The 20,853-nt window shown below is 60.4% G+C and overlaps 2 protein-coding genes across 3 annotated transcripts in view; both read right to left on the bottom strand.

The window, feature by feature from the left end:
* The window catches only part of PHF12 (PHD finger protein 12), a 32,872-nt gene extending 27,405 nt beyond the window's left edge, over positions 1 to 5,467 (bottom strand). The window contains exons 1-2 of the mRNA XM_033078102.2: positions 5,310 to 5,467; positions 4,804 to 4,985 (exon numbers count right to left, since the gene is read on the bottom strand). Of these exons, the coding sequence (XP_032933993.1) occupies positions 4,804 to 4,985; positions 5,310 to 5,375 (248 nt within the window). The 5' untranslated portion in view covers positions 5,376 to 5,467. The remainder of the gene's footprint in view (positions 1 to 4,803; positions 4,986 to 5,309) is intronic.
* Positions 5,468 to 6,292: 825 nt separating this feature from the next.
* On the bottom strand, positions 6,293 to 20,399 carry SEZ6 (seizure related 6 homolog). Of its 2 annotated transcripts, none has more exons than XM_033078394.1 (17): positions 20,304 to 20,399; positions 12,453 to 13,022; positions 12,247 to 12,380; positions 11,189 to 11,381; positions 10,694 to 10,879; positions 10,451 to 10,619; positions 9,927 to 10,093; positions 9,649 to 9,843; positions 9,337 to 9,475; positions 9,059 to 9,255; positions 8,788 to 8,982; positions 8,517 to 8,708; positions 8,240 to 8,437; positions 8,105 to 8,143; positions 7,883 to 8,003; positions 7,701 to 7,803; positions 6,293 to 7,223 (listed from the first exon to the last, which is right to left on the bottom strand). In XM_033078394.1, the coding sequence occupies exons 1-17, from the start codon at positions 20,365 to 20,367 to the stop codon at positions 7,191 to 7,193; spliced, it is 2,895 nt and encodes a 964-aa protein (XP_032934285.1). In that variant the 5' UTR covers positions 20,368 to 20,399; the 3' UTR covers positions 6,293 to 7,190. The 2 variants fall into 2 exon arrangements, with proteins under 2 accessions (XP_032934285.1, XP_032934286.1); XM_033078395.1 differs by having other exon boundaries at positions 6,293 to 7,207.
* Between the last annotated feature and the right edge of the window lie 454 nt (positions 20,400 to 20,853).

Genomic DNA, 20,853 nt, shown 5'->3' with positions numbered 1-20,853 from the left:
TCAGGATCTAGCCTAGGCTGGCCCCAAGCCTCCTAAAATATCAGAACCAGAGATACATAAAAACAAAAGTTGGAGTTTTCTTAAAAGCACATACTTAAACCAGTGTTGTTTTAACAAAGTATCGGTTAAGGTAGATACATTTAAATGTTGGGAACAGAACAGCTTACTCTGACCTTCAATATGCAATTACATAAACATTAAAGTAAGGGGCTGCCAGTCATTTACTGTTAAAAAAAAAAAAACCCAAACAAACAGAAAGCCTCATAATAAAAACTTCCTGCACTTAAAACTACAAGCTTTTTTGAAGCTGCAATGTAATTTGATGTACTGAAACCCTGTTCCTAGCCACTATTAGGTAGGAAGTTTTTGCTTCTTCCCGGACAACCTGCTAGTCCTTGCAGCAGGAGATACCTCAGACCATTCTAATATTCACCTGAACCACCTGAGGCAGCCCAAGATGACCATTAAGGGAAGGATTAACTGAGACAATAGACTGGCCATTGTTTTGCTCCCCTCACAGACTGCATATTCATGTAAAAACCCAAAGCTAGAACAAATGCCAAAGATAAAGCAGAGCATTTTAGACTGAATAAGGTGGGGAAAGAGTTATTGATGTCCTACCAGCCAAACACAACTTTTTTCCATTCTTTGTTCGAAGCACTAAAACAATGTGACTCATAGAAAATACCAAAACTCTAGTTTAGCTTCCTCTCCTGCACTTTGCAGCTCTGTTACTCCTGTTCTTCAACACCAGCACTTGGGTGAAGACTGCCAAATCAGAGGGGAAATGAGCCAAACACTGCAAATACAAACACAAGGAGGTGTTGCAAAAAGTTTGATGGAGGTAGCAGGCCCTGGTAAGGACACAACACACTGTTCCCAGCACAGCAGTGAGGAAGCCCAGCTACGAGGAGCCTTTTTTGCTGGGCAGTGCCACAAAATTGGTACTGTCGTTTACATAACTGGTCAGCTTTAAGGGACTGAGGTCACTCTGCCATGCCAGCAGAGCTGCACAGCCAGCGGCGTGAGATTTTACAAGAGGGACTTGAACCGCAGCATTCAGAGAGGTTTGTGCTTTTGGGCTCCTCCAACCAGAAACCCGGGCAGGGAGACTTTTAAAAAAAACAAAAAGAGAGAGAAAAAAAACAAACACAAAACTGTTCTCTGTTGGTTCTCTCTCCTGTTGTCACTCCCCTCCCCCAGCTTGTTAACTAAACTTTTCCTCTCCCGGGGATCTTTCTAATCCTTCGTAATGAATTTGCAACATCAGTCACTTTGCAAACCCGCTTCAATGTGAATCAAGTTCACTACAAGCTCAAGAAAACACAGGGAATTCTAACAATCACATTGCCAGGAGGAGGATATAAATGGGAAAGAATAGAAGTAGCACTGGAAAATTGGTTTTCAATCATGTAAAGAAGGAGTGTGCATCATCCCTGGGGGCCTGGGCTAAGGCAGAACATCAGGATGGAAATGCACTCCACACTGTTACCCAAAGCAGCAGACTATGGGCAAACAGCAGAACCAAACACCAACTTGAGAGCTAAAAATCCCACGTCCTGTTTTCAAGAATTACTAGGGACCCAAAAAAACTCTCTCTGTAAATTCAAACCTGAAGAGAGTCACCTGACTGTGATATTAATCCAAGTATGTTGAAACTAAGTATCTGGCAGGGATTTCACACTTTCCTGTATCCCTCCCACCAGGCCAGTTTATCTGCAGCCAGGCTGGAATCCTCCAGACCCATGGCCTCTCAGAGCACCCACAGCAGCTTTACACTCAGCTAGTGACTCCAAAAGGGAGTTGTGCGAAGAGATGACACCCCAACAGATGAATTGGGAAGTCACTTCCACCCACGTTAATTCAGGAGAGCAGTCGTTCCACAGTGCACCAACAAAACTTGTTATTTACCACCTCAGATGTGTAATACTATCAGACTCAGAAAGTTTTGGGAATTTTGGCCAAGTGCCTTGTTTTCAGCAGAGGACAACGGGTCTAAGTGCTGAACTGAAACTAAGGCAAAGTGTGAGGGTCACGCACTTACCTAGCAAAGCCAACTTTCTCGCTACAGGCTTAAACAACTTGATAAAGAAGAACCTTCTCCACACAGGAAGGAGCAACACGAGTTCCTGGGAAGCTGAGCTGGGTTTGTCTCCAGCTGGCTGCATGACTTGTGTCAATCATAACCCTGAAAATCCTTTTCTTTTATAATGTGGCCTCTCCCACACGGCTGTAATCAACTTATCACAAACCCTAGACCAATTAAAAGCTACTTCTTAATTTTTGTTATGCTATACTGATAATAAATTCAACCTGGTACTAAAGCTCACAATAAATATTCAGAGAACAGGTAAGCTGTCGACACAAATCAGTTAGAGTGCCCCAGCAGTGCTGTTCAAGTGACTTAAACCAAACCTTGCATTACAGCTATTCTTTAAATAAAAAAAGGAGGCAGAAAGGAAGCTGCAAGTGCTGCCTTTATGCCTAAGTTTATGTCCAGAACGGAAGTTTACTTTAAGCAAAATGTAGGAGGCAACAACAAAACCTGAGCATCCCTTTGAGACAACCTAGGTCACCTGAAGGCCGTAGCTAAGGGTCCAACAAAGGTCCAGGAGGAAGGAGGCAGAACCAGGCCCAAGCTGGAGGACTTCAGACAAAGCCTTTACACACTGTGCCACCTCCCACAGCAGGGTCTGGGCTACTGTCAAAGGGATCACTTGAGAAACCCCAGAACAACAAATGGAGTGAAAGAGTATTTAGAATTGCTCTTTCATTTCTGTTCTGAAGAGTGACTAGTTAGACAAAGACACATATTTTTATATAATATTTTCATATTAAATTTTTATGCAATTACAATGCAACTGACTCAGGTACAGCGAAAGCTTTGCAGGTATCTGATTTACCTGATTGTTTCCCACTCTCTAACTACAAAAACATCACCAAATTAAGCCATGAAATTTGGCATGCACAGAGTGGTTTCATCTATGGTCAGATTTAACTAGGATTCAGAGTCAACCAGGACACACTACAGCCTTAGGCACAGCTCTTCCAAAATGTGAAGTTTTAGCCATCGTTCCAGCCTTGCTAAGAGGACGCTCAGGATGTGTTCAGCTGCATCTGAAAGCAACTACGCCCGGCAGAAAGAAAAAACCACCCTTAAATTAAAGCTCATCAAGGACACTGGATGAAAAATAATTATAATTATTACCCTCCTAGTAAATATTAGAGGATCTGCACTACCACCAGTAGCACTTCCTCAGGGTAGGAGGGATGATGTCATGGCTGCATGCTACAGCATTGTCGGGTTTGCCTGGCTACACGCTGCTAACGGGACACTCCCTACAGAACTGTGACCGCACACTCAGCTTCCCTGCTATCAGCAACCAGTTTAATAAGTGTTCTGAGACCCTCAATTAGCATAGAAATGCAGAACAGCCAGCAAGCAAATGAAAATCAGAAAAAAAGCAAAAAAAAACCAAAACCAAAAAAAACAACAGAGGGAGGAAAAAAAAAGCGCAGAGGAGACAGCTGTAACAGGGTGGCAAACAAAGCTCCAAAGCATGAAAGAGAGAAAGGAATGTGGTTAAAAAATCTCCCCTAAGGAAGAATACTCTGTACTCCCAAACTCCAGCTGTTTGACTTGCCCCACTCCCTCCTCCACTCCATTATCCACTCTGGCTGTGCTAATTTAACACAAACCGCCCGCCTGTGTCAACTGTTGAAAGGGGGGATTTCGGCAAAGCGGCCTCGGATGCATCCAGGCTCCGGGTGCAGAAAAAGGAAAAACTTTGGAGCGGAAAGTTGAGGCGCTTTTGGCTTGGTGTTGCTTTGTGCCGGGAGAGCTTGGGAAGCTGTGAGGGAAGGCAGCAAGAGCCCATCCTGCTGCAGCCTCCAGCACCTCGAGCTCTGCCACCGCTTCCACACGCACCTCGATTCCCAGCCGGCAGCCAGATTTGCATGCAGAGAGCTCTGCCTTCATCAACAAAGCCACACAACTCCCAGCAAGAGCACCTGACAGCCCCCCAGTTCACAGCAGACACCCCCATGGATGAGACAAGCAGGTCGGAAGAGCAAGGAGGAAGGGAAAAAAGGAGGGAAAGGAATAAACCCGGCCAACGTTAAAGTCTGGAGGCCTGGATTTCCACGGGGAAGGTATTTTCACGTTTGAGATACTGTGAGGAGCGCTGCGAGGGTTTGGAAGTCATATATGCAGCCAAAATGGCGCTGAGAATAAAAATATAATTTAAAGGAAGGTCGCCATATTGTAAACAGTGAGGCAGGGAGACACAGAGACAGCAACCTCCATTATTCCCAGCAGCTGCAGCAGCACGGAAGCGCTGGGAACGTCAGGCCTGGTGCAGAGACGCCACCAGGGCTTCCCCCTCTCCAGCCAGGGCCCTCCGGAGGGTCCCCCCCAAGGCAAGCACCCTTGGAGAGGGGTGAGGAGGGGAAGTTTCCCGCTGGGGGGGGCGGAAGGCCGGGCAGGGGCAGCACCAAAGCAGCCAGGCCGCGCAGCCAGCGGCCTCGCTCCTCCTCCAGGCCTCTCGCCCGCTGCTCAGCACAAAAAGAAAGGAGGAGGGTGGACCCCCAACCCTCCAGAAAGCAGCAAGGGGAGGGTTCACCTCGGCCGCTATGGATTAGTCTCAGGAAGGATGGACCCCAGTGGGGTTTACACCTCCTTTTTGTTCCTGTCTGCTCCAGCCGGCCCCACGTCCCCCCCTCCCCGGGACCTAACGGGAAGCGGGAGCGGCCGGAGGGAAGGTGCTCTGGGCAGATCCGGAGGGAGAGAGCGCCAAGCCTTACCAGCACTGGAGGTGGAAAGCGGCGGGGCAGTGATCGCAGCACAGCAGATCCCCTCCTTCCTTGCAGCTATCGCAGCTATCGTGGTTAGTGGCCCTGCCACTTCGCCTGGGCTCCTTCTCGAGCCTCCTGCTCTTCTTCTCCCCATCTTCGCTCTTGGGGGGAGCCAGGAGGGCCTGGATTTGCTGCACATGCACACACAGACAGAGCGGGCTCTCAGGGGCTGCACAGACCCTGACCCAGCGCCCTTCTCCCCGTGCCCGCCGGGGGGACAGCAGCCCCGGGCCCTCCGGGAGGGGATGCGGTGGGGGGGGGACAGAGCCCCGGCCGAGCCCGCCCCGCCCGCCCCGTGTCCGGCAGGGCCTCTCCGGGGGCCGGGCGAGCTGCCTCCGTCCCTCCGCTTACTTCCTTGTAAGGCCACGGGGCTCCGGGGTGGGGGGGTTCCCTCGCCATCTTGCAGCCCCACTGCCTCCCCGTCCGGCCCCCCCCCGCCGCGTCCCGGGCCTCACCTCCATCAGCCCCCCGGAGGTGTCCAGGTCGTAGACGATCGTCTTGGTCTCCATCTTCTCCCACATTCATCCAGCCCAGGAGCGGCCCCGAGAGCCCCCCCCGGCGAGAGGGAGCGAGGCGGGGACGTGCGGCGGCCCCTCAGCGGCGGCTCCGCGTCGAGGCGGCGGGGGGGGGGGCGCGGCGCGGCGGGGGCGGGCGGGCGGCGGGGCCTATCCCACGGGCCGCTGCGGCTTGCGCGTCGTCCTCCTCCTCCTCCAGCCGTGCCCGGGGGCGGCCGCGGGGAGCCCGACGCCCGCTGCCATTGCCGCGCAGGGGGTGGGTGGGTGAGGGAGGGAGGGGGCGGCGGCCCCGCGCCCGCCGCGGCCGCTCACGCACCGCGCACGCCCCGCGCACAGGCGGCGCCGACGCTCCGGGCCCCGCGCGCACGCGCACTCCGCGCCCCCGCCCCGCCCGCCCCGCGCGCATGCGCGCTCCGTGCCGCCTCCCGCGCGCGGAGCTGGCGCGGCGGCGGCGGCGGCGGCGGGGGGGCGGCGGGACGCAAGCGGAGCCACTGCGCGTGCGCGAAGCGCCGTCCCGCGCGGCTCCGCCTCGCCCCGCCCCTGCTCCGCTTGGCCCCGCACCGTCTCCGCCCTCTTCTCGCGCAGGCGCGTGGCGGCCGTCACGTTCCAGCGGGCGGGCGGGGTAGCAGGGACGTCAGTGACGTAACGACGCGGGGCGGGGCGGCGGGGCACGCGCGCGTCGGCAGGGGGCGCGCGGCGCGCGGCGCGCCGGGGCTCCGTTTCTGTTTGTGACGTCACCCCGGCAGAGGCCACGCCTCTTAAAGCGGCAGTGTCCCCATTCATCCTGCCCCGGAGAGCTCGGGAGGGAAGGGCGTGGGGTCGGGATGTCATCGGGGTACTGTGAGGTGGGCTCAAGGTCCACGGTGTGTGTGTGTGTATCCCAATTCCAAGCTGCCCGGCCCCCCTGAGGAAGACGCCATCGCTTCTTCTAAAACACCAGTTTTTATTAATGAAACAACCAAAAGATGGGGAGGGGGGCGGTGTCCCCTCCAGATCGAGGGGGTGGCGGGGGCCGGGGTCACCAGCCCGGGCGGGACGCGGCGGTGGGGAGGGGCACAGCCATGCCCGGTGCCCCTGCCCACCCCGTCACTCCGCGCTGGGGTGCCGGGACGCGCGGGGGGGACACGCTGGTGGCGGAAGGGACCCCCCCGGGAAGGGCGAAGCAAGCGGGGGCCGGGGGGACACGCAGCATGCTGGGGGCACGGGAGGGACACGTCCCTGCGTGGCGGCGGTGGGAGACACAGGGGTGCGGGGAGACCAGCCCTGTGCTGGGTGGGGGGCGAGGGCGGGGGGGAGCGCACCCACATGGCCACCCAAGCCCCCTTGCCCGCCCCCCGGGGCTTTGTCCCCTCCCCGCCGCAGCCCCGGGGAGCCCTGCCCTTACCTGGGGTCCCCACAGCGCTGCTCCCCCTGCCTGTGTCACTCCTCCGTGGCAGGGACTGTGGGGGCTGCTGTTTTTCCCCTGCGGGGGGCTGGGGGAAAGGATGGAGCCCCGAAGGGCAGGGTGGGGTCCGGGGACCCTCGCTGGCTCAGGGGCCGGGGGGCAGGATGGGGTCCAGGGACCCCCACTGGCTCAGCCTCTCATGAGCCCAGTGCGGGGGGCTGGGTGACAGTGGGGCTCGGGCAGACCCCACGGGGGTCCGGGTGGATTGGGGGTGGCAGGGGGGTGGCCGGTGCCCAGGTGGGTCCTGCCAAGCGCTCGGCTTGAGTCTCCTTGGGAGAGGTGTTCCCAGCCCGTGCCGGGGGCCGGTGGGCACGGGGGGGCCCGGGAGGGGTGGCTGCAGCGCCCAGCTCCACGCTGCCCACACCTAGATGGACACCTCATATTCCCTCGTGTCCTGCAAAGAAAACAGACTGCAAGGGGTTGGACACTCGGCAGTGCAATGGGGTGCCTGGGACAGGGATCGGGCTTCTCCCATCCCATAAGGACCTAGGGATGTATGTCCCATCCTGTGCATGCGTCCTGGATCAGTGTACATCCTGTGCATAGTGCTTGGATGGATATCTCAGATTATGTGTGTTGTGCCTAGATGGAAATCCCACCCCACATGTTGTCCCTGGATCCATCCTGTGTGTGGTCCCTAACTGGATCTCCACACTGTGAGCAGTCTCTGGATAGATAGATCATCCCATGGGTGGCCTCTGTGTCCATGTCCCATCCCCTGCGTTGTTCCTGGATGGATGTCCTGTCTAATACATGTTTCCTAGAACACATGACCCCATCCCACTCCTGGCCCAGCCCATGCACAGTCCCTGGCACAGGTGGCCCATGTGATGCAGGGTCCTCAGGGTGCCCAGCCCCAGATGGAGGGTGTGGGGGCCAGTACTTACTCCTGTCTCATAGGTGGGATTGTCAAAAGCCGACTCCACGGTGATATGGTCGTAGGGGTGGGAGCCAGCAAGGGGCAGCTGCAGGGCTGGCTTCCCCTGGAGCCTGTAGGGAAAGGGCAGCTGGAGCGGGCAGTGGGGGGATGTGGACCCCATGGGGTGACAGGGGCCAGCAGGCCACTCACTTGGAGAAATAGAGATAAATGCCCCCGATGAGCAGGGCCACCACCAGCACAGGCAGGAAGACAGCGATGGCAACGTTGGTGCCCTCCAGCGTTGTCCCTGAGGGCACAGCCTTGGCCACAGCTGTCCGGGAGAGTTGGGGGCTCAGCCAGGGGACACCCCACATCAGCGGCACCCTGGGTGCCCCTGCACGATCTGGCACCCCAACACACCCTTGCCCTTACCATCCAGGTTACGGTTGCTGTAAAACTCATCGTAGGAGGCTGGGGGAGGTGGAAGAAAAAAACCAACACCAGGGGTGAGAAGTGGGGTGCTGAGCAGTGCTAGCAGGATGCTGAGATGGGGAATGGTCATCTCACCAGCCTTGCAGATGGGAGGCGAGCCGCTCCAGCGTGAGGGGTGCCCGGGCAGGCAGCGCAGGCTGCTCTCGCCCAGCAGCGCCCGGCCGGAGGTGCAGGAGAAGTGTAGGGTGGCTCCCGCTGGGTACAGCCGCCGCTCCGGGTTCTGCCGCCCGCCCGCCGGCACGCCGGGGTTGTGGCAGGGCTCGTAGGTCTCCGCTGCGAGGCAGTGGTTGGGTGGTGTCAGCTCTCGCCATCGGATTGGGGAATATGGCCGGGGAGGGGATGCCCAACTCACGGATGCACTTGGGGAGGCGGTCACTCCACTTGGGTCCCCCCGCAGCGCGGTCATGGCAGGTGAGAGTCCCAGCGCCCGCCAGGACATAGCCCTTGTCACAGACGTACTGCACGGTGGCTCCCACCGGGAATTTAGGGTTGGAGACCACCCTGCGGCTGTGTTCAGCATCCCCAGGGTCCCGGCAGGTTGTCACTGCAGGCAGGAGTGACCGGTGGTGAGGGTGGCTGGGGATGAGCCGCAGGGCAAGGGGTCACTGGTGGGCACCACTCACCCCGCTCGCAGGAGGGCAGGTCACCGCTCCACGTCAGGTCCCAGTGACACATCAGGAGGTCAGTGCCTGTCAGCTGGAAGCCGGGGTAGCAATGGAAGGTGACCACAGTGCCATGGAGAAGCTCTGGCTGTGACGATGTCTTCCAGCCATTGGCGATGTCCGGCAGCTCAGGGCAGGTGTCATTACGGGGGACCTCTGTGGGCATGGAAGGCTGAGCAGGGCAGTGGGGACAGTGCAGACAGCAGGGTCACTGTCACACCATGGGCCTCACCAGAGAAGTGGATGACAAAGCCCTGCCGATAGGCAAAGGCACCGGCACCAGGGTCAGACTGGAACTGGACGGTGACATCGGCAGTGGATGCATAGAGCTTGAAGCGGCCACGGGCGCCCGTGTACTGGCCCAGGATGCGCGCCGTCAGGTCGTCCCCATCATAGAAGGTCAGCATGTCCCCCGAGCCCAGCCTCAGCCTGGGGCAGTGGGGACGTGAGGGCAGGGTGTGCACAGATCCACCACCCACCATCCCCATCCCGGCCCATCCCATCACTCACACGCGGACGTCCAGCATGATGCGCTTGTCCTCCTCCACGTGCAGCCCCCAGATGCAGTCCTGGCCCTTGCCGTACGCCTCAGGCCAGTTGGGCGACAGCACCACTCCGGCCGTGTCTGTCAGCTCCCCGCTGCACACCGCTGTGGGCACACGCCAGGATTGGCACTGCCACAGGGCACACACCACAGCACCCACTGCAGCATACCACATCCAGCACCCACCACGTCCCTCAGCTCCATCACACACAGCACAGTGGCTGCTGTATCTCTCATGCCCACAGCAATCCCCGGCCCCCTCTGGCACCAGCACCCACCACGGCACGCTGGTTCTGTCTCATTCCACTGTGGGTCATTGGGGTCGACACACTCGATGATGGTGGAGCCCTGCTCCAGCGTGTAGCCAGGGTCGCAGCTGAACTCCACCGTGGTGCCCACGGGGTACCGAGGATCACTGGCCGTGAAGTTCCCGTACTTGACGAAGGGCTCGTAGCAATGGCCCTGCTCAAAGGCTGCGGGCACAGGGGCAAAGGTCTGCAGGGGCCAGGTGGGCACAGGGATGTTTGGGTCACCCGCTACGCCCTCGGCCCCATACCCTCATAGCGCAGCGCCATGCCCGCAGCGGCCCCGCTGCTGTCGGTGGTGAGCTCCACGAAGAAGTGGCGCCCGGTGCTGAGCAGCCCCTCGATGGGCAGGTACTCCACCTCGTAGGAGTCGTACACCGGCGGTGCCTCCACGTTGTTGCCGTTGCGGATGATGAGCCTGGCAAGGCACGACAAGGGCAGGGTACAGTGCTGGCCATGGCCAATAGCAGCCGTGCTTGGGCATGGATGGTAGCCTCCAACCCCAGCCATTTCCAACAGCACCATCCTTGGACATGGCCAGAGGTTATCTTCCTTTTCTATGGCCAACAAACACCTGCCCTTGACCGTGGCTAATGGCCAAAAGTAGCCACACTTGGCCATGGTGATCAGCATCCATCCATAAACATGACTAACGGCATCCATCCATGACAGATCAGGGGTCCTTGGAGCACTCATCCTTGTATATGGCCCCACAAGGATCTGCCCCAGCGTGCTCCCCCATCCCTAGCCCTCCCCGTTTGCTCCAGAGCCAAACCTGTCGTCATCCTCTGCCAGTGACACCTTCTCAAAGTGGAGGTGCAGGCGGTGGCCATCCGGCGCTTCCAGCAGCCAGTGGCACGTCAGGTTGTTGCTGTAGTTCCCGGGAAAGCCGGGCGAGACAATGCGTCCCACCGTGGCATTCCGGACCACCCCGCCACACGCCGCTGCAGGAGAGGGACCATCAGTGGGTGGCTGAGCCGTGCCAGCTGTCCCGTGTCCCTGTGGTGCCGGTGCTTACCGAGGCAGAGTGGCTCGCGGGCGCTCCAGAAGGGGCGCGTGGCGTTGCGGCAGATGAGCCGGCGGGCGCCCTGCAGTTGGTATCCCGTGGAGCAGCGGAAACGGGCGTCCCCACCAGGATGCAGGCTGCTGACCGAGACCTCCCCGAAAGCCGGCCGTGCCGGGAAGGGGCAGCTCAGCAGGTAGGCTGAGGGCAGGTGGTGTTGTTACCAAGACTGAGGAGCTATGGATCCCCCAGAACCCAGAAACTGCCTCCCCAGACCCCTGGAAATGCCTAGATGTGCCAGGGCTTGAGTGATACAGTGCCTATGGCTGCCAAGAATTATGCTAAATGAATCCATAATTGCTACGGCAAATTAGCTTTCCATGAGCGTTCCTCACCCAGTCAGTGCCCATTTAAAACACAGAAAAACTCCTGGTGCATTGCCACTACCCAAATTAGCACCATGCTGGCAGAGAAGCTCACAGAGGGTACAGAGGGGTCTGAGCCCCATACCTTGGTAGTGAAAGTGGTAGGAGCCAGGGCTGGGGGGCCGGGGGCTCTGGAAGCGGAGGGTGAGGAGGTTGGCTGGGCTGCGGATGATCTGGCCCCGCAGCAGGAAGGACTCGTTGGCCAGGAGGTTGGGCTCCAGGCCTCCCGTGCTTTCCACTGTCAGCGTCTCCCCTTCTGCCAGGCTGATGTTCTCTACCTGCAGGGGACACAAGTGTCACCACCACAGCATCATCGAGCTGGTCCTTGAGTGGCTTCTCTGCAGTCAATAGCCCACTGGAGCTTGTCTGTGCAGGGCAGCGCCTTTCAAACATGGTTATCAGTGCCATAAATCATCCCCCACGCCAGGAGCAGCAGGGCCCAGCTGGTGGCTCTGCCAGAGCACCTCAGCACAGCCAGGCCCACACCAGCAGCCTTGCAGACAGCCAGCCTCACCCTCTGGAGCAATTTGCTATTAATGATGCTAATTAAGCCATGCTGCATGGCGAGGAGCAGCAGCACTGGTGAGTGTGGGCTGGAGCAGGGCTGGTGGTGACATGCTGGCTCTGTCTCACCACTGGCTTTCCACACGCCACAGCACTGCCCTGTGGTGGCTTCAGAAGAGATGGGGACACATGGCCACGTGCCGCTGATGGGAGCAGCACACAGCCTCAGCACAGCAGGGTTTGCAGTCAGCCTTTGCTCCTGGCAGATGGGTGCTGGGTGCTCCTGGCCCTGCAGCACAGCATGGCACCTGCTGGCACTGCTCACACCTTCTCCAGTTAATTAAATCTCGCAGCACTTCTTTGTGGTGGGTGCCAGCCACAGCAGCTGGTGGGCACAGAGGATCCTGGGGCATCCCACCAGCTCATGTACCCTCATCTCTGCTGGGGCCTGAGGGGAGGCAATGCCCTGAGCCTGCTGCTCTCTTAGCTTAGGGACACAGCAATGAGGACAAGGACAGGGACAAGATGGTTTGTTTGCTGCACCCTGCACAGACACAGAGCCGTGGCGCAGAGTAGGGAACGTGCCACACTTGTCTGCAGGTCCCTGCCACCCTGTCCCACCCTGAGCCCTCAGCTCACCTTGAGCTCCACGCCATAGCCAGGGTAGACAGAGATGGTGTAGGTGCAGTCCAGGCTGCCATCGTAGGTGACACCAGCTGGCTCTGGGGACACCAGCCAGCCCTCGGGACCCGCCAGCGTCCGGTTGCAGGGAGCTGGTGACAGAAGAGACCCCAGCTCAGCCCCACTTCACCTCAGTTCCACCTGACTCCCTCCCTGGCACTCACCTGGCCCCTGCAGTGTGGTGACAGTGGTGGTGGTGATGGTGGACGTGGTGGTGGTCCCCTCCTCATCCCCAGGCACGACAGTGGCCCCGGCGTGGGGTGCCAGGGATGTGCTGGCTGTGGTGGGTGCCTGGCTGGGGGATGCAGTGCTTGACTCTGTCACCCCAGAGGGGGACCACGAGGGGTCTGCACCTGGCACAGCCCCCCACGCCTCCCCCCATGGCCCAGAGCGCCCTGCTGGCGTGGTCAGCGGGTCAGTGGGGAAGGCAGGTCGGGGCAGGGCAGGGGTGCGGGGTGAGGGCTCGGGTTCTGGGGGGCCGGGGGCCGGCTGGAGGACACCGGCAGGGAGGAGGGGACCGGCGCCACCAGGCAGGAATGGCGCCTGGGCCAGGTAGTCCTTCTTCAGGAAGGCTTCGTGCAGCAGGTCCTCCAGCAGAGGGTGGTGGTTGAGGATCTTGAGCGTGGGCGCCGTGCTCACAAAGCGAGCCTCTGCCTCCCGCTCCGCCGGCGTGGGCAGCGCCGTCGGCTCCACCTCAGCGCTCTCCCCGGTCTTCCTCGCCAGCCCGTTGAAGCCTGGAGGGAGGAAAGAATGTGGGATGCTGGGGACTGAAGGTGTGTTGGGGACTGATAGGGAACAGATGATGCACTGGAAGTGATGCTTCAACAGGTGGCACCTGGGACCAGCGCTTGGACATGGACTGGTGCTGTGTCAGGTGTGGATGCAGCTCCGGGGAGCGATGCTGGTGCAGTGTCACAGACCTGTGCTGCACTGGGGACCAGCACTTCCCGGGGACCAGCCCTGCACCGCAGGCCAGTGCCACTCCAAGGGTTAACGCTTCCCTGCACACCAAAATTCCCCCAAAACCAGGACGGCAAACAAGCACATGCTGCAGGTCCATGACACCCTCTCCCCAGCATACCTTTCACTGGGGCAGTCCTGGCAATTAAGCCCTGGCTAATTAATGCACATCTGCAACTTGTACCACGTGTAGGGGTGCCCACTCCTCCTGTGAGCCAGCCCAGATGGGGACAACCCTGGGATTGGGTGTCCCTGATCACAGATTATCCTTCACCACGGAGGTGGGGCTATCCCTTGCCAAGGTTCTCCCGGGACTGCATATTCTCAGGTGATTACCATGACTGCCATGATCAACTGTGCCAGGAATGTCACAGGAGCCTGGACACTTGGACCCCTCTTCAGGCTGCCGGACAGCTCAGCTTCTTTCCAGCCAGGCTGTCCCTGAGCAGCGTGAGTCTGTAGGGAACCCCCTACCCCATCGATGCTCCCCCCTCTCCCACCCACAGCCACAGGAATTCCCTTGTCACAGCCCCGTGTCCCTCCCAGGCATTAGTCCCTGAACAAATCCCCAGCATGCCCAGCCCAGCAGCTTACGGCCTTCAGACCAAAAATAAAAGAGAATTTAATCAGCCCTAATGAGTCACCCAGCATCTCCCACTCCGGATCTGGCACAGCACCGTCCCCTCTCCTGCTGGGCACGGCTTGGTGCCGCGGCAGAGGGGATGCCATGCTGACACCCAGCATCCCTCTGAGACCACGGCAGCGCGTGGGCACGTCTTGCCGCCGTGCACAGGCACTGATGACACGATACTGCCAATTACCGGGTAATTATCCCTATCCGTAGCAGGGCAGGGCCCCGCGAAGATTAATTACTCTGCGACTGCTGCTTTTAAGGGACTATTAAGAGACATTATCTTGGGTGTGCAGCGTAGTGGGGAGCTGCTGGGTGCTGGCAGGCATCCTCACACCGCTGGTACCCACCCCCTGTCCCCACCATCCCCCTGCCATCGCGCTGGGACAATGATAATGCCCTGGGCACAGAGGCACAGCAGGGACACCTGCCCACACCAGCTCTGAGAGATTCGCTTGCCCCCCAGCAAGGCCAGAATTATATTTTAATAGGATCCATTTATTAGAACATAAAAGTTAATGAGTTTATATTGAAGGGCGCCAAAATCTCCGTTAGGCTTTAACAGCAGATTAGTGCTGAGGGCTGGGCCCTGCATTGCCATCACTGCCCTATGCAGTGAAGGCTGGGATAGAGATGCCCTCCCAGCCCCCTGGACACTCCTGTCCATGAGCATCTCACCTGCTCGGGGTGCTGGGGAGTCCCCATGGAGGCTACTGGCTAAGGATCACAGCAAGGATGCTACAACAGGTCCCGTCTGGATAGTGAACACCCTGGGCTGGGCAGTGTCTCAGCACCAGGCACTGCCCTGGGCTCTGTGTGGTGCTCTGGGTACCACAGGATGCTCTTGGCACCAGGGGATGCTACACTCCCGACACTCTGGAGATGGAGGAGCTCAGAACACCATGGGAAGGCAGCAGGTGCCCAGCTGCTGCCACCCACGCCCCGTGAACACCACAGTATTAGATCCTCCACCTCCACAGATGTCTCTAAGCAGCTTATCTCCAGTGCCACAGCTATGTCCCTCCCATGTCCCCAAGGTGACCAGAGACTGCTGACGTGGGACTGGCTACCCAGCACACACCCCTCTGGGCGCTGGCACCCAGCAGTGACCCCGCTGAACTCGGGGTGGGCACAGGGGCTGTCAAGTCCCCAGTAGCCACGTGCCAGCATCCCTCGGCATGCTGACCATGGTCACACCCGCGATGGGGTCCTAATCCCTCCCATTGGCTTTGTCGGGTGGGAGTTTATTAACAGCAGCCGGGAGATGCCAGAGACTAATCCGGCTGTGGTGGGCGGAGGCCCCCCCCGGCGGGAATCGATGCTGCCTGCTGTCACAAATAAATAAATAAGGCGGCACGCGGCCGCCCAGGGAGCACCGATCGATGCTACCCGCCAAGAAAGCAATAACAGAGTGCCCAGCTCAGGGAGGGGACAGGGCAGGGCCCTCGGTGGCCCCAGGAGAATCACAGCGCCGCGGCACAGTGGTGTTCCGTGCCTCAGTTTCCCCATCTGCTGGAGGGGGCAGGCGAGAGGTGCAGGCAGGCGGGTGCCTGGCACAGCGTGAGGGCAAGGGCTGGGCCTCACAAGATTCTAGGTTTATTTTCTAATTTAAAATCCAATCTGGCTTTGCCCCCATGGCCAGGGCCGGCAGCTGTGATGAATGAGCTGTCAGGCAGACAACGCCACGCTCCCCCAGCCACAGCCTCCCTGTCCCACGGCCTCCAGCCCCCTGAACCACCCCCAGCCTCCAGAACAGGAGCAGGAGAGGGAACACACCCTATGGATGCCAGATCCCTACCTGCCCCCTGCCCTGGTGGCCTTGAGGACGCCAGGGAGAAGCAGGGCTTTGTGCTGAAGGCAGCGTGGGCAGGAGCAGGCGGGGAATACAGGTGGGTGCAGGTGGTGGGTGGGCAGGTGCAGGCAGCGTGGGAATTCAGGCATTGTCGGGATGCAGGCAGGGGTGGGTGTGCGCAGGCAGGAGCGTGCAGATGGTGCGAGGGTGAAGGCAGGGGTGGGTGGGCACGGGCAGGACTGTGCAGCCAGCTCCTCACCACAGACAAACCACTGTCACCCAGCACGGCGAGCTGGCACCTGTGCTGCCATCCATATCCTCTCACCCCATGGCCACCTCCACCCTGGCACCACCAGTGACCCCAGATGCCCACGGCCAAGCTGAGACTGTTAGAGCAGCTGGAGCAGGGGACCAAGGGGCTGCCCTGGTGCCCGGGGACACCGCTGGCGAGTGCGGCCGCCAGCCCTGCCAGCTATCGGAGGAGCTCGGCTTTAATATTCATGGCAGCGCTGGCGGGGAAGCGTTTGACCTTGTATGTTTTGCAATTCTCCTTGAATTGAACAGTCATTTACCCGCTGACACATGTCACATCACCGCACCCGGTTCCCTGGAGCATCGCGGCGGCCGAGCGCCGGCTGACACACCGAGCACCACCGACACTGGCTGGGCATGAGGGCAGAACCCAGAGGGCAGCTGGGTGCCCATCCCTGGGGCTTTCCTCCCTTCCCACCTGGTGGGTGCCAATGGTGCCCTTGTCCCCTCCTCACCACCCACAGCCCATGTAATCCCCCTTCCTCATTCTCCCTGCGGAGCTAATGGGTTTCTACAGCAATTTCCCTGCGTGGCAGCAGCGGTGATGAATTGTGTGTCTGCTGCTATTTCAGACCCAAGCACTGTGCAGTGCCATGTCCCCCCACTCCCTGGGCTGACAGCACCCAAATCAGCCCCTCCAGCCCCTGCAGCAAGATTTCCTGTGAGGAATACCCCACTGCTGGGCAGCACCCACTCTGTCCCATCCTGCAGTGGTCATCATGTAGGTGCCCGGCCCCCATGGGGCTCTGTGCAAACTCTGGTCTCCCCCAGGACCCCGAGCACGCCTCATCCCTCTGGGTGGCAGAGGGGCACCCAGCCCTTGGGGCACCCCTCGGTACTGGGGGTGCCTGCCCAGCATGGACAGGAGTCAGGCAGGGTGAGCAGGGCCACGCTGCCCACCCAGCTCCCGTCTCCCCTTCCCTCCGCCCACTGCCAGAGACAGTAATTGAAATCGGTTGCGGGAGGCGAGCGAGAGCTGCTTGTCGGGCTCCGCGTTGGGCTGCTCAGCCATGTCATACTTCCTGCAGACACCATTCCCTCCCATCGCCGCCTGCTCCTGCCGGAGCCAGCATTTCAGCTTCCCCCCAGCATCTGTCTCTTCCGCCAGCCCCACATCCTGCCCCAGCGCTGCTTTTCCTAGAGGATGAACCATCCAGTTCTGGAAGCCACTGAGGGCTGATCTTACAGCCAACATTCCTCCTTGCTGCCACCCCCCAGGGCATCTGGGGACCACCAGAGCCTGCCCTGCCCAAGCATCACCTCGCTCATCGCCCACCACTGGCTGATCTGGCATTTCAAGCACCTCTCTCCATTTTCACAGGGTCAGAGCAGCGCTCTTGCAGCTGATTAATATTTGATCCCTTCAGCACAGCTCGTTACTGCATTTAAATTATATATGTAATAATTCCTACTGGCACAGCGAGCGTGCAGGCTGGCTCCTGCTGCTTCTCCCGCAGGCTGCGGGCCGAGCAGATCCCAAGCCTTGGCCAATGGGACCCCCTGGCACCTCGGAGGATGTGATGAGCAGTGCCTGGTCTCAGCAGAGGGCAGGCTGGCAGCGAGCCAGGCAGATAGAGAGAACCCCATCTGCCCCTAAGGCGTCCTCTTCACCACCCAGGGATGCTCACGGTGGGAGCAGTGCTGGTCCTCTGGTTGTCCTCATCTCTCCCAGCAGCAGGAGGAAGGGATGCTACCACTCCCAAGCTCCTGCCTGTGACTGGAGGGAATCCATTACCTCCCTGGTTATAGGCAGCTTTCAGAGGCAATCTTTCAATTGTGCGCATTTAAAGAATTGATTGGAGGCGAAATTATCCTCTCCCGTCAGAGCCGCTGGAGACACAACTTCATCCACCTCCCCCGGGGACTGTTGGTGCTCCCAGGGGACCCCGCAGCCAGGGTCAACCTCAGCCCCACCCTGGCAGGGGCCGCACCCAGGGAGTGACAGCCCCAGGATCCCCGTGCCAGCCCGGGGGTCCCACCAGCAGCACGGGGTGGGGGGTTCTCTCCTGCTCCAAACCAGGCCTGGGGGTGCCCTTGTCATGCCCTTGCCCAAGCTTTTTGCACCCCGTTTCCCCCCACATTCCCACTGCTCTGACTCTGCCTGGCAGCGCTGCCTGGCACAGCACCCTGCGCTGAATTCATCCCCGCCACTGCAAACCCACAGACGGTCCCTGCGGCAATCAGGCTCCCGGCAATGCTGGGGGTGGTTGGCTCAGCCTGCGCCCCACATCCCCGCGGGACAGCCCTGCCCTCCCGCTCCCTGGCTTAAGAGTATTATCCAGATAATCCTGGCCTGGCGGCACGGCAGCGTGGCGGTGACGAACTCCTCCGAGGCACGCAGGGCACGAGCACACGCGCCGTTAATTACTGGAGCAGGCGCCTGCCTCCTTCCCCAGCCCCCTCCTCACACCGAGCCCCAGCCAGCGCCCACATCCCCCCATGTCCCCCAGATACATCACCCCTATAGGCACAGTGCATCTGACTGGGGCTGGATGCCATGGCACAGCTCATGGGGGTACGGCCAGGCCCCCTGCCACAGCCTGTGCTGCTTCCTAATGCCCCAGGCTGCCAGGACCCCAAATTACAAGGAGGTGACTCCAGCGTGGCCAAGATGACCTCCACAAAGCCTGCCATGGATTTGGAGAGCTGGGGAGAGGGGCTGCAGTGGGGCAGGGTTGATGGAGCTGTGCCTGGCACTGTCCTTCTCAGCTGCACCAGTGCCATGGGGTCCAGACCCCACTTTCTGCAGGTGCAAATCCCTGTGGACACCAGGGGCTGGTGGTCTCCTCATAGGAGAGAGAGAGGATCAGACCCTGCATTGTCACCACTCAGACCACATCACCAAGCTCCTCAGCCTGGATGAGGGGTCCATGACTCGCTGACCCCATGTCCCTCAGACCTATGGCTCATCCCCATTATGCACCAGCCCATCGATGCCAAGTCAAGGCCACGGTGACACTGAGCATGGCAATGCTGCATGAAACCCTGGGTGCTGCCTGGGAGCCCTGCCTGATGGAGGATGGGGAGTTTGAACTGCACAGGCAGCTCCCAGTACGTGATGAGGGGATACAGGGTGGACAGGACCCCATGGGTCCCAGCCCTGGGAAAAGCTCAGCACCTCCCAGGGCATCCCTACTTTTAAGACTCTGGGAAATGCACATGCGGTGTTTAATTAACTTTATTGATATTCAGAAATTAGGGGACTGACTAGAGGTAATTGCTCATTAGAAATCATTAAACTGACACAGTAAGCACCAGCCTCCCTTGGGGGAAATCTGCCCTGTTCAGCACCCTGCTCCCAGGACAAAGCCAGCGACATGGACCCCCCGTTCCAGTTCTGCTGCCCCCCGGCAGGGCAGGAGATGGGGGTGCCATGGCATTGCCCCACTTGCTGTCCCCATCCACTCTTTTTCCCAAGAAAGAAGGCTGTGGCAGCAGCCCCAGGCGGCAGAACGAGCTGGGAATAGCAGCGGGCGCAGGGCCACGGCGCCCTTCCCCGGCTGGGCTCCGCTGCCAGATGGGGAGTTTATGTAACTCCCCGCACGGCTGCTGCCTGCAGCCGGTGCCCACATCCCGCATCCCACCGGGGCCAGCAGCGCTGGACCACGACCCGCCCATCGCCCCATGCATGGCCACAGTGCTCCAGTGCACCCCGATCCCTGACAGGTCTCCCCAAGCTTTAGAGGGTCCCCAATGCTATTTTTGGGGCAGCGGAGCCACGAGGCATTCGGACCGCCGGTGCCCCACGGGTGGCAGAGACAAGGAGCCGAGCTGGGTGTTGGCCGCTCTCCTTGGCAAGCCATCACCCGCCACCCCTGCGTGTCCCCCGTGTCCCCCGCGGAGCTGGAAGGGTCACACCGACAGGGAAGAGGGGGCAAAGAACCCAATGCCCCCACGCAGCAGCGGGGACCGCACGGAGGGACCGGCTCACGGCACAGCCAGCCCGGGGGCGGCTCGGAGGGCTCGGTGACCGCGGGAGCGGGTCCCGCGGTGCCTGCCCAGCCCCCGGCGCAGCGATGCTCCCCCCGCCGGTAACACCGGCAGAGGGGCTGCCGCCGGAGCCTGCCGGGGGCGGCGTTGCACCAGCCCGGCTGCAAAGCGCCGTGCGCGTCCCCGGAGAGGGCGGCGGTGGGGCGGATAACGGGGATGGGGGGGAATTCTCGGTTCACCGGGAGAAAACGGAGAGCGTCCCCTCCGCACCGGGGGGCGAGCACGAGTTGGCAAAGTTTGACGGCGACGGAGGCGGGTTGAGGCCACCCGGTACCGAAGGGTGATCGGTGTGCACGGCGGGGATGACCCGGGGTGTCGGCCGGCGCTTACCGTGTGCCGGGGAGCGGAGCAGCGCGGCGAGGAGCGGCAGGAGCAGCGCGGGCGGCGGGCCCATGGCCGGCGGCGGTCAGCACCGCGGACAGCTCCGCTGCGGGCGCGGCGGCGGCGGCGGCGGCGCCCCGAGCGGCGCCCGCCGATACCGGGGACGGCGGAGGGGGGGGGGCCCGTAATGCTCCGAGCGCGGCGCACACCAATCCAAGGATCGGGGGGGGGGGCTCTCCCCGCCTCCCCCTCAGCCCCCCCCAGCCGTAATGCTGCGAGCGCGGCGCACACCCAGTGCTGGGGATGTGGGGATGGGGCGGGGGGGCTCTGCCCGCCTCCCCCTCAAATGCCCCTCTCGCCTTAATGCTCCAAGTGAGGCGCTCGCTAATTCCAGGGATGAAAGATGGGGGGGGCTCCCCCCACCCACTCCTCGCCGTAAGTCTCCGAGCGAGGCGCCCTCCAATCCCGCAGGCTGGGAGGGGGGGCTCCTCCCTGCTACCCCACCCCCACGCCGTAACTCTTCGAGTGCGGCGCCCCCTAAAGCTGGAGATGAAGGCTG

The sequence above is a fragment of the Catharus ustulatus genome, chromosome 22 (assembly GCF_009819885.2).
Source record: "Catharus ustulatus isolate bCatUst1 chromosome 22, bCatUst1.pri.v2, whole genome shotgun sequence".
Lineage (NCBI taxonomy): Eukaryota > Metazoa > Chordata > Aves > Passeriformes > Turdidae > Catharus > Catharus ustulatus.
The sequence above is the reverse complement of the archived record's forward strand: the minus strand, read 5'-3'. Positions and strand labels throughout refer to the sequence as shown.